The 13,411-nt window shown below is 23.7% G+C and overlaps 1 protein-coding gene across 1 annotated transcript; it reads left to right on the plus strand.

Annotated features, from left to right (window-relative positions):
• Positions 1–76: 76 nt before the first annotated feature.
• On the plus strand, positions 77–11,618 carry LOC122498871 (cysteine protease ATG4B). Its single transcript, XM_043606859.1, has 10 exons — positions 77–221; positions 2,659–2,814; positions 2,923–3,093; positions 3,608–3,785; positions 5,743–5,822; positions 6,358–6,509; positions 6,643–6,721; positions 6,801–6,955; positions 10,558–10,735; positions 11,115–11,618. Exons 2-10 carry the CDS (start codon positions 2,712–2,714, stop codon positions 11,180–11,182), a joined length of 1,164 nt encoding a protein of 387 aa, XP_043462794.1. The 5' UTR covers positions 77–221; positions 2,659–2,711; the 3' UTR covers positions 11,183–11,618.
• The last annotated feature ends 1,793 nt before the right edge of the window (positions 11,619–13,411 follow it).

Genomic DNA, 13,411 nt, shown 5'->3' on the forward strand with positions numbered 1-13,411 from the left:
TTTCTCTCTACATTCTCATTACATTCTCATCCCTGTCGAGAGAAATTGCCTCATGAGAATGCGCTTTTATGATTTTCTGATGTTGACATTTTAAGCATGACTAATACAAATGTCTCAAAACAGTCAACAAAGAAAAACATTTTGTTAATTTTTATTCACTATTTAGGACATTAATAAAAGCAATGCTATTATTATTAATAGTACAATTAAGAATATTACTGGTATGTAGAATTTTAATTTTACAGTAAGAATTCTATTCAATATTTTTTTAAATCTTAATTTCAAACTTAACCTTAAATTTCTAATTTAATGTTTATTGTTTTGGAAAAAAAATTTCTAAACAATTTTGTTCATTTTTTATATTGAAAAAGAAACGATTTTATTAATTATAAACAATTTCTTTTTTTTATAATTTCTTTAGGATGAAATTAAGAATTTTATTTCTATTAAAGAAGTTAAAGGAAACAATTTACGAGGGGAAAGAATTTTTTTATAACCTATACTTTGTCGATGTTTTTCATTTTTCTTAAATAATTTAAACAATAATCAAGATTCGGTATTGAACTTTTTATTAATACTTTCAATTCTTTTAATATTAACTTGAAATTCACTCATTAACTAGAAAAGTTTATAATAAAATAAATTTTTTAGATATGACATTAATAAGAATAATAATCAACTAATCACTAATTGGTATCAAAAATCCATTTCTTCTAATGATATAAATAAATGAATGAATAATGGATTAATAAATTATTTTTCACGTCATCCAATTCAACAAAAGAAGAATATTGTTTACAATTTGTATGATAGAGCTATTTTATTGTCTCACAAGTACTTTCATAATGAAAACATTAAAGCGAATTTTTGAAATTTTGCAAAACAAAAGAATTTATAAAAAAAAAATTGTATAAATTTTAGAATTTATACAAAAAGTATTAAAAGACGAATAAATTAATTAATTCATAAAACAATAGATAAAACAAACTAATAATGTCGTTGAGGTATTTACCAGCAACTAATTAAAGTTTGCGTATTCCTTTTAACAATGTTATCAATTATACAATATTTAAAAAAAAATATAATCAGGGTTGCCACAAAAATTTTATTTTATTTTTCCCTGACTTTTTTTTCAAAGATTTGAATTTAAACCTTTTCAAAATTCAATTATTTCTAAAAATTCACGCTATAATGCTTTTAATATTCAATAAATATCTAAAATCTTAACTGAAATTCATTTTTAAATAACTTATTATTAAAAAATTCTGCGAGAATTCAATTATTTAAATATAAAAATAAGGAATTTTTAAATAATTGAATTCTTTTGATGAATTTTAATTCTGAAATTCCAGAAAGAATTTTTTTATTTTAAAAAATAATTCATTCTCTGTAAAAAAAAATTTATTATTTATGAAAATAATTGAATATAAATTGATATTAAAAATCATTGAATTGAGGAAAATTTTTGAAAATAATTGAATGTTGGCGTCGAATTTTATCAAAAAATTTTTTTTTAAATAATGGAATTCTTTTGGAAAATTTTATTAAAATAGTAGACATTGAAAATTATTGAATTGGGGAAAATTTTTGAAAATAATTGAAATTTTGTTAAGAACTTTATTATTCAACATAATTGAATTCTTAGGAAGAATTTGATTATTTTTAAAAATAATTAAATTTCCGCAATTATTTGTAACATTTTTAAAATTCATTTCTTTAGTGTTTTTAACTAAAATTCTTCTGTAAATCCATTATTTTTAATGATGAATTAAATATGTATTAAAATTTTTTACTAATTTCAAAAGAATTTGAATTATTAAAATTTTTCAAAAATTTAAGTTCTTTATAATTTCTAATTAAATTCATTAAAAATTGAAACCTTTTGAAATTAATATATTTATAAAAATTATAAATTCAACTTTTATAAAATTTAATAATTTTTAAAATTGTCAAATAAAATGATTCTTTTAATAATTTTTATAAGTAATAATTTTATGCTACTTGAATTAAGTTATTTAAAAATAAATTATTGTCAGAAATAGAAAAAATGGAAAATTTGGTATTAGAATTCGTGGTAATTTCATAGTTTATGAGACAAACGAAAAAGACACCAATATTCAGAATTAACAAATAACTTTTAATTATCTTATATGTTTTTCATTATAAATAAAATTGTTACTTAAAAAGTATTATTAAATTTTTAATTCTCAATGCAGAATTTTAAATAATTTAAAAATTTTTTAATCAGGGAAAACGAAAAATTAGTCAGGAAAAGTCAGAGAATTTTGAAAATGAAATTTTGCAGCCACCCTATTATTATTAATTTTATATTTTTCAATATTAAAAGAACTAACTACTTAAAAATAAACATTTAAAAAATAGTATAAAAAATTATTTAAATAAAAAACATCGGATTGTTTTGATTTTTTTTTAAATTATGATTTTTATCAGCCCTGCTGTCTATTCCGATTGTAGATTATAATCTAGACTGATTATAATTATTTTTTCAATTTTGACAATGCAGAAATTTTAGATTATGAAACTTTTTATAAAAACGATTAATTTCTGTCATCATTTATATTAAATAATATTAAAGTAATCTATTAAAAAATATTCTCTTCAACTATAATTACAATATTTTCTAATATCTGTTTTCAGTGCTTACAATAAATTTAAAAAAATTGTAGACTGATCTGAATTAGATCATCAATATGGATATCCTGTTTACACAAAATCCTCCCGAGGATTTAGAAGATATTCCACAAACAGAAGAACCTGTTTGGATTTTAGGAAAAAAATATAACGCAATGAAAGGTTAATAAATTTGTTTTCTGAATATTAAAGAAATTTTTTATTTTAAATTTTGTCCTTATTGAAAGATTATAAGTCAAATGTAAAATTTATTTATTTACAAATTTCTAGAATTGGACGCAATTAGAAAAAATATTCAATCTAAATTGTGGTTCACATATCGAAAGAATTTTGTACCGATTGGCGGATTTGGATCAACATTTACTTCAGATAAAGGTTGGGGCTGTATGTTACGATGCGGTCAAATGGTTCTTGGACAAGCTTTAATTTCATTACATTTAGGTATGTATCTATATTTATTTTTTGTTTATTTTTATTTAAAAATAGAATTAAATTAAAAGTAATTTTACAAAAAAAAATTTTTGGTCTAAAACGAACTTAACCAACAGTTGAACTTATAGAACTTATCCGACTCTTTCCAAAGAGAATTTATCTAGAATTGGTTCAATTAATAAAAACTAAAGAATAAAAAAACTGTCTTTTTAAATTTCAACTTAAAAAAAAAAATAAATAAATAAAAATTTAAAAAAATTAGAATATTATTAAAATGAAAAAATATTAAAAGTAATCGCTTAAAATTCGTAATTATTGAGTAAAACGTAAAGATTTTAATTAGAAATTTATTAAGTAATTAAAAACAAACCAATATAAAAATTTTCGAAAAATAAATTTAATTTAATTTTAAATAAATTTAATTGTTTCATTGAAAAATTCTGGGAAAATTCATAAAAATTTTCATTTTTTACATAAATTGAAGATACTTTTGAAATTGAAGAAAATAAAACGTTCATTGTAGGGAAAAATTGGGAATGGACGCCAGAAACGAAAGATAGTACGTACCTGAAAATATTAAGTCGTTTTGAAGACAGAAGGGCTGCGCCTTTTTCAATTCATCAAATCGCTCTTACTGGAGCCTCTGAAGGAAAAGAGGTTGGCCAATGGTTTGGACCTAACACTGTGGCACAAGTATTAAAGTAAGTTTTTTTTATTTTTCTAACTTTTAGCATTATTAGTTAACGTAAAGGAAATATTAAAATTTAGATTTTTTTATCACACGAAAACTTAAAAATAATTCAAAGAACAGTAATAAAGACCTTGAATTTTAATTTTTTCGACTATTATCGAAAAATGTGACTTTTTTTCGATTCAATTTGAAAAATAAAATAATAAAAATTGCTACTTTTTGGACATTTCTTCCAAAATATTGCAACAAAATAGCATATTTTCAGTATGAAATGCAACTTATTTCTTTTTTTATAGAATAAAAAATAAATATAGAAAAATCTTACAAAAATTTTTTTTCAATAATTTTTCTAATTAAAATTTCTAAATCTTACTATAAAAAAGATTTTGAATAATTAAAATTTTGTAAAATTTAATTGAAAAACATAATTGATTTTTTTCAAGTATTTTATTACAATTTTTGAAAATCAACTTTTATTTATTTATTTACAAATTCTTCTTTTGAAGGAATTTTAATTGCAAATTTTTAAAATAATTGAATTCTCAAAAATTTTAATGAGAAATCTTCAAGTGTAAATTTAAAAATGAAAATTAATGAAAATTAGCTTCTAAAAATTATATTAAAATATTTTTAAAAAAAGTAATTCTGAGATTTTTTTCATTCTAATTTTTTTATAATTGTATTATTTTCAATGTTGTCAATAACAAATTTCCAAAAATTCAAATACATACATACAAAACATAATAACATTAAAATATTTTAGAATAGTTTATAAAATTTTAGAAAAGACAATCACTGCTCAGAATTGTTACTTAAAATTTTTCAAAAAATTATTACAAAAAATTGAAATATTGTATTTAAATAATTGAATTCTGGAAGAACTTTGTAAAAATCATTAAAAATAATTTATTTAAAGGAGAAGTTTTGTTAAAAATTGTAAAAAGTAATTGAATTTTGGAGTTGTACATAATTTTTAAAAATTATTAGATTTCAGAAGGTTTTAAGAACAGACTTCGACTACAATTTTCAACTATATCGAAGAAAATGATTTAAATCTTTCAAAACATTATTTTATAATAATTTTTTAGAGGAAATCAATGATCAGAAAATCTGTCAGAAAATAGTCTCACCCTTTTTGGATTTTTTTTAAGTTGATAGATTTTAAAGTCCATTCGTAATTTTGTGGAAAATAAGTTTTCGTACCTACAAAAAAATTTTCGAATAAAAAATAGATTTTTACAATTTTTGAAGCATTGTTTTTAGGTTGAAAATGATAAAAAATAAAATATAGAAAAATTATGATTTCAAATTAGTTAGAAAATAAAATTAATTTACATATTTAAAAATTTGAATAACAATTGTATTTTTTAGCATTTTCAACCTAAAAACAATGTTTTTCTTTCAAAAAAATATTTCAAAAATTGTAAAAATCGAATTTTTTTATTCGGCAATTTTTTCCAGATACAAAAACATATTTTCTACAAAATTACGGATGGATTTTAAAATCTATCAATTTAAAAAAAAATAAAAATCCAAAAAAGAGGGAGAATATTTTCTGACCATTGATTTCCTCTCAAAAAAATTACTATAAAAATAATTTTATGGAAGACTTAAATCATTTTCTTGACATAGTTAAAAATGTAATCGAACTGCCCCCTTAAATTGAATTTTAAAAAATTTTATTTCCCATAGAAAAAAGAATGAGAAGTGGGATTTAAATATTTTTTTAACAAAATTTTTAAACTTTTTAAAAATTGATTTTAGTAATCAGTGAAGGGGAAATACAAAATAAAATTTTTGTGACAACAGTGAATTAAATAAACGACTTTTTTTGCATTTTTAATCGACTAAAGTCACTTTTTTGCGTCTTAAAGTCGATTCGAGGCCTGGTACTATAAAAAATATAAAAAATTGTTGCTAAATTTAAATCTGTTCACAATTTATTTAAATAATTATTTTTGTTGCAGGAAATTAATTGTATATGACGAATGGAGTTCTATAACGATACATGTTGCACTCGACAATACATTAATTATCAACGATGTCTGTTAGTATTAAAAATTTTCAAGTTTCAATAAATGATGCTCCTTGAGAAAAGGGGAGGATATTACAGAATCTCTGAAGTTTAAGTCCTTATAAAAAAATATTGAATAAAAAATCATTCTGGTTTTACGTAATAAAAAAAGAACTTTAAACTATCACTAAACATAAATTAAAATTTTGTAAACCTAAAGTATCTTTTCTTTTGGAGCATCACATATAACAATTAACTCTATACCGTATATTAAGTATACAATAAATAGCAGCGTATTTAAACCTTTTTCTTTATTTTTAAGTAAATTAATTGATAACATTTATGTACAATTATTTTTAAACCAAAATTTAAAAAAAAATTTAAGAATTTTTAAAGAACAATTTAAATTCACTTGAATTAAAAGCAGAGAAAATAACTGGCTATTTATGAAATAAGAACTTCATGTGGTGTAGAGTTAAGATAACCGTATTATTAAAATTAATTTTACATTTCGTCTTTATGACAATGAATGGATTTTGAAACATTTGGCTGTTAATTTGATTTCCAGTGAGGCAGTGCAAGGTCGAAGGAGCAACAACTGCGGAAGCGGATGGTAACATTCCGTTACGAGCTCCAAGTCAATGGAAACCTCTTTTACTCCTAATTCCACTGAGACTTGGTATTAGCGAAATTAATCCAATCTACATAAATGCCCTTAAAGTAAGTGAAAAACGTCTCAATGTCTTTTTTTAACAACTTCCAATAGGTATCAACATTAAATTAAATCAACATTAAATGAGTAAAATTAAATTTTCTCTGACTTGCTATAAAGTGACTTTTATATTATTTACAGACCTCGTTTCAATTTCCTCAATCGATGGGAGTAATTGGAGGAAAGCCAAATCTAGCTCTTTATTTCATAGGATGTGTCGGTAGGTGGTGAAATTAAATTAAAAGCTCTAAAAATTATTAAAGTTTAGATAATGAAACCTAAAATTTCTTTTTTTACAGGTGATGAAGTGATATTTTTAGATCCTCACACAACGCAGAGATCTGGAAATGTCGATCAAAAATTAGACGAGAATGAAATTGATCTTGATACGACATATCATTGTAATGTCGCTAGTCGTGTTCACATCACTGGAATAGATCCTTCAGTTGCACTTGTAAGTTGAATATTATTTTTTAGTAACATATTAGAAAACTAAAAAAGTTTCGTAAAAGTGCGGAAAAGTTACTATTTGTTAATGTGAATTCAGAGAAGAAAAAAATATTTGAAATGGGACAATATCTTCCGTTTGCGCATTGCATTCAAAGTTTACTAATTTAAAGAAAAATTGAATAGATTTACGAAAAATCGTATATCATCATAAATAGTTTGTAAATTATAAGAGGGTGCGGAAAAGTTGTGAAACCATGCCAAATGAAAGTACCAAAAGTTTCAGTCCAATCGGATAATATTTACTATCCCCGCAGCGCGGGGATAAAAACATGAAAAGTTGCTAGTAGCTACTGCGTGTCATCCGCTAGCCATCCCATTGCTACGTCAAAGAAAGTTCTTGCAATTAAAAAAATCTTTCTCTCAGACCAAAGAACCTTGCGAATGATGGTTATAGGCCAAGTCGATAATAAAGTAACTGAAGTTCTGAATAAAAAAAAAGTTGGTGGTCAAAAATTTTGAAAATACCAAACAGTAGAGTCCCGAAAATATTCTATAACAGATTATATGAGTTGGATCAATAAAATAAAACTAACTCTAGTTACAACTAGGTATTTCAAATTAGGGAAGGTATTGAATCAGTCGACGGTGGTCAATTGTGGTCTTAGTGCGGATCTTTGGATAGCAGAGAGATTGGTAAACGGTGCAAGATTATTGTAATGATTTGGAAAAGAAAATTAAAAGACCTCATTATAGAAAGAGGAAATAACTCTAAATATTGTAATTTATAGAATTGTTGACAATCAAGAATTCAAAACCGAATGGTATCTAAAATCAAATACTTCTTTTAATAAAACTAGAATTACAGGGTTGCCACGCAACCTAGAAAACCTGGAAATGTCAGGGAATTTTATAAACCTTGAAAAAACCTGGAAAAGTCAGGGAATTTTGATCGAAATCCTGGAAAATTGTTATTTTCTAAAGTTTATTCTTAAAATCTAATTTTACATAAATATTTCAAAATTAATTAAATTTTAAAAAAGTTGCGTTTACAATTTTCATAAGTACAGTTGAATTTCAAAAGATTTTAATTTGAAATTTTGTAAAATTTCAATTTTGAATGAATTTAACTAGAAATCGTCTTAAGACGCTCTCACAGCTCTGCATGCATGCCAATGCATGCATAGTTGTCATGGTAACACATGAGAGTAAGTAAGTCAGAAAATTCAAATTTCATGTTTTTTCTCTCTTACTCTCATGCTGGCAGTAGAGCTGTGCGAGCGCCTTTAAAGAACGTAAATTTTTGAGAAATTTTAATTGTTCCAATTCTTCTGAAATTAGTTAAATTTTTTAATATATATTTTTAATTGATTATTAAAAATAATGGATTTATAGAAGAATTTTAATTAAAAACATTAAAAGAAATTGAATTTTTAAGCAATTACAAATGATTCCATAAATTCAATTATTTTCCAAATTAGTAAAATTCTTAGAAATTCAATTATTTTCAACAATTTTAATAAAGTTCATGACAAAATTCCATTCATGACAAACTTTCCTCAATTCAATGATTTTTAATAAATCTACTACTTTAATAAAATTTTTCAAAAGAATTCAATTATTTAAAAAAAAATTTTTAATTCTACGCAACCATTTCATTTTATTTTCATAAATAATAAAACTCATCTCAGACTTTCAATTATATTGAATACAACTTTAATGAAATTATTCTTAAAAATTTTATTAAAATTCATCAAAGAAATTCAATTATTTAAAAAGACATTTTAATAAAATTCGTCTCAAGAATTCAATTATTTTCAAATGTAATAAAATTCTTCGCAGAAATTTAATTGTGTTCAACAATTTACAAAAATTCTCATCAAAATTTCAATAATCTTTATACATTTTTTTCCGAAATTCAAATATTTTCAAAAACTTTAATAAAATTCCAAAAGAATTTAACTATTTAAAAAAAATTTTAATAAATTTCTACGCAATCATTTAGTTATTCTCATGAATAATGGAAATTTTACAGGAATTCAATTATTTTCATAAATAATAAAACTCATCGCAGTATTTCAATTATTTTTAATAGGTACAATTTTAAATTAATTAATCGAAAAATATAATTTTATTCTTAAAAATTTTATTAAAATTTGTCAGAAGAATTCAATTATTTAAAAATTTGTTAATAAAATTCTTTACGAGAATTCAATTTTAAGAAACATTCAATTATTTAATAAAATATTTATTTTTGTATTTAAATAATTGAATTCTCGTGGATTTTTCTAGTAAATATTGATTTAAAAATGAATTTCAGTTAAAATTTTAGATTATTATTGAATATTGAAAGCATTATAGTGTGAATGTTTTAAAAGAATTGAATTTTAAAAAGGTTTCAAATTAAAATCTTTTAGAAAATTTGAACTTTTCATACTTTTAATTAACAATTCTGTAAAATTTATTTTTTAAAAAAGGTTAACTGAATTTTTCTTTAATTCTTGAAGTTTTTATTTTCTAATATATATATTTAATTGATGAATGTCAGAATAATCAAAATTACGTAAAAATTAATATTGAAAATAATTGAATATTTACGAAGTATTTTATCATTTTTTGAAAATAATTGAATTCTTGCGGAGAATTTTATCAATTTTGAAAATAATTGAATTCTTGCGAAGAATTTTGTCAATTTTAAAAATAATTGAATTATTTCGAAGAATTTTATTTAAATTTTTTTGAGAATAATTGAATTCCTGCGAATAATTTTATTATCTATAAAAATAATTAAATTCTTGACAAGATTTTTAAGGAAATTTAGAATTAATTTTTCACAAAAAGTTTAATGGAATTTTTTTTTTAATTATTTAAAGTTTTTAATTTCTAATTTATTTAATTGAAGAATGTCAGAATAATCGAAAGTTTAGGTAAAATTGAATTGTAAACAAATGGATTTAAAAATTCTCAAAGAAGAACTTTTTCAAAAATTATTTAAAAAAATTGTTTTAAAAAAGAATTTTAGTTTAAAATTCCAGAAATGAAGAATTGAATTGAAAATAATTTTGAAGAAATTACAGTTAACAATATTTTTATAATATGGTCAAAATCGCGAAAAACAAAACTTTTGTAACGTAACAGTCTTTTTAAAACGTTTATAACTTTTAATTGATAAATACAAAAAAATTTATATTCCTATGCAATATTGTTAAAAAAAAAATATATTTTAAGATGCAAACATAAAAATTGATTAATTCCTTGTTATTTAAAAGTTATGGACAAAACAAAAAGACTGTTACGTTACATGCTCCGCGATTTTGACTATATAAAATTTGGTAAAATTAAGAATAAAATTAAAAATTAAAATTAAAAATAAAATTTTGTAAAATATAAATGTAGTTTTAAAAATCTGGAAAAATTACGTTTTTTAACCTGGAAAAGTCAGGGAATTTGAAATGAGGAAAAGCGTGGCAATCCTGAATTGGTAGTCAATTAAAATTGTCTCAGCAATCTCAGATTAAGTTAAGTTATAATAGTGTAGTGGACTTTTCCGAAATTCGTAACACTGTTTATAATTACAAAATGTCAAGCTTCATTTCTTTATGTTAATAGTGTTTTTTCTGCCATACTGAAAGCGAATTTAAATCATTGTGCACCTTAATGCAAGAAAAATTGATCTCATCGGAAAAACAGCCACTTTTCGAACTGTGCGATGAGCAGACCGCTCATTGGTCCCCAGCGGAAGATGTGATGGTTTCACAAGTTTTAGGAGCAGCAGCAGCATCAAATGGTAAGTTACGTACGTTACATCCTGTATATTTTTTTAACTTTTTATTCTTATCTTTCTTTTTTTACACAAAAACACATAATATAATTTAAATAAATCCCACGAGAGATACTAAACAGAACCAAACTTGAGATAATATCCCTACTATTTTAGAAAGATACTGACCTAGAATACAACCCTCAAGGACTCAGCCTCTTGTGTTGGTTTAAGAAGAGCCAATTCCGAAACGACAAAATCAATTCTTTTCATTTTTCACAATTTTCTCTTCTTTATTTTCTTATTAAACAACCAATCTGATAATTAGTCAGCCTCTTCCTAAAAATATTTTCCAAAACCGTATTTTCCTAATTTTTAACAGTTTATACTTGGTTTTTTGTTCCAGTACTGGAATTCGAAGACTTTAATCGACAGTATGATACATCGGACGAGGAATTTGAACTTTTAGGATAATTATATAAAATTTATCAAAACACATCATCCCAGGTGCGAATTTTTGGTCAGGAGTATCTTTTGAAGATTGGTTCAATTCAACGTACTAATGACTTGACCAATCTTCAAAATGATGACGGTCGACCCAACATTGGTGATAATTGTCGGCTCGAACTGGTTTTTGTAATAAAATTATTTGAACGTTATATAAAAGAAATTGTTTTATATGTATTATTTTACATATTGGTATTTATATTGAATTCATAATATATCCCCCTATTTATACTAAGTGCTTTCGTTATTTAAAAGTAGCTAAATCTTACGTAGATCCATGTGAGAGTTGGACAAGAGAATTATGAACTGAGAGAAAGAAAGAAAAGAAATCTGACTGAGAAAACAAAAAATGTATTTCTGTAACTGTATGTAAGAAATAATAAAAATGATAATATAATATTAATTAGTATCAAACTTTTAACAGACATTAGAAAACCTGAGGTATCATTTTTATAGTTCATATCATGTGGAACAATTTTGTTACTGAAAATTTGTGACCTTCACTAAGGACTAATTTCATTTGAGAACACCGTAAGCTACTTATCATAAAGTAAATCTTTTCGTTTTTAAATATATTTATAACGTTTAGTTATTATTAGCCTAGTAATCAGATTGTTTATAGCCAACCAAAGTTTTAAAGTCTAAACTAATTCCGAAGTTATGCCGACACTTGCGCCAAGATCGGACCACAATTTGGCCGAACAAATATTTCAAATTATTTTAACTACTTCAGTTACCAGTGTTTTTCCACTGACCTAAATTTGCACCTGGTTTTACCAACACTCATAACTTGAATATATTTTAAAAGTTTTACGATTTGATATACTAATTTGTACATGCTTTAAAAATGAATTAAATATGTATTAAAAACTAAAAAATACTCATAAACTTTAAAGTAATTAACATCAATCAATATTTATAAATAATAACTCTAATCAGGATTTGTTATGAATGTTTTACAGTAAAATATATTATACTTGTAGATATGAACCACAACAATTGCGAATTAAGATAACTTTTTAAATAAGCGAACTTTGTACTATTTTTGATTTATGTCTACATGATTTTTGATTCGTAGAACTTTATCTTTTAAAGATCAAAATTTTCTATTTGTAGATTTTTATTTATTAAGATGGAAGATTATTTTAAACGTAAATTTCATCTAGAGTACAGTTTGTTGTACCTGAATTCATAATATATATTTTAGTGAATGGTCACAATCGATTTGTATTAAAAATAATTAGATGTAAGTGCATATAAAAATTTGTTGACAAAAGAAAGTTTCTGATATAAATAAATCATTTTATCGAAAAGTAACAATGTTAGTATTGATATAAGGAACCTATAGTTTTAAGAAATTTTATAAATAATTATGCTTTAGGCCCCTTCTAAGTTCATTGAGGACCGGAGGAGAGTACCAGATAGTAGAGAATTATTGGTATCGTCTCAACGGTCAAAGGTTTGAAAGTTTGTTTGTTTGGTTGTTCGTTAGTTCAGAGGACCGTTTTGCATCACTGCATCGGCTCATGGCAGAATTCCCCGATGAGATTGTGTAAATTTTAAGAAAAGTGGTACTTGCAAATAGCAGAGTATTTCTTGGACGGGATTCGATGCAAATAATTCGAATTGAATATTTCAATATATTGATTTGGATCATCTTCTATGTCACAGACTTTCGCCGCAGAAGATACTAAGGAAGAGAAGAATTAAGAAGATTATTTAAGAAATTTTATTCAATTGTAGAACTACGCAGTAGGTCAGCTGCTAATTTGGTATGTTTTGCAGAAATTATAGACACTGTTAACACAGCAGGTGACCAGGAGAAGCAGACAAACGTAAGATTTATGTAAGGAATAATAAAATTTGTTTGCTTTTTAATTCACATAGTATATATAGTAACTGTAGACATTGCATGTTAGGAAGTCTGAGTTTTCTTATTGAACACATAATATTATTCCTCCTAATCACCTATTTCGTCGTCTAACGCCTTTACAGAGCAACTCGTGACAATTTGCAAGCATTTAACGACCATTTCTTAAAAACCTTCGCGTTTTTTTATTAGTTTAACAATCAAATATATAAAAGTGAATAAATATCGCCACTCAACTCACAAATGCATAAATTCCTTATCCTAAATCACTGATTGAAATTATTTATCGCTAATCGACAACGTTGAAGAAGATCAACAAACATTAC

This window comes from Leptopilina heterotoma, unplaced genomic scaffold, assembly GCF_015476425.1.
Source record: "Leptopilina heterotoma isolate Lh14 unplaced genomic scaffold, ASM1547642v1 Lhet_160, whole genome shotgun sequence".
Classification (NCBI taxonomy): domain Eukaryota; kingdom Metazoa; phylum Arthropoda; class Insecta; order Hymenoptera; family Figitidae; genus Leptopilina; species Leptopilina heterotoma.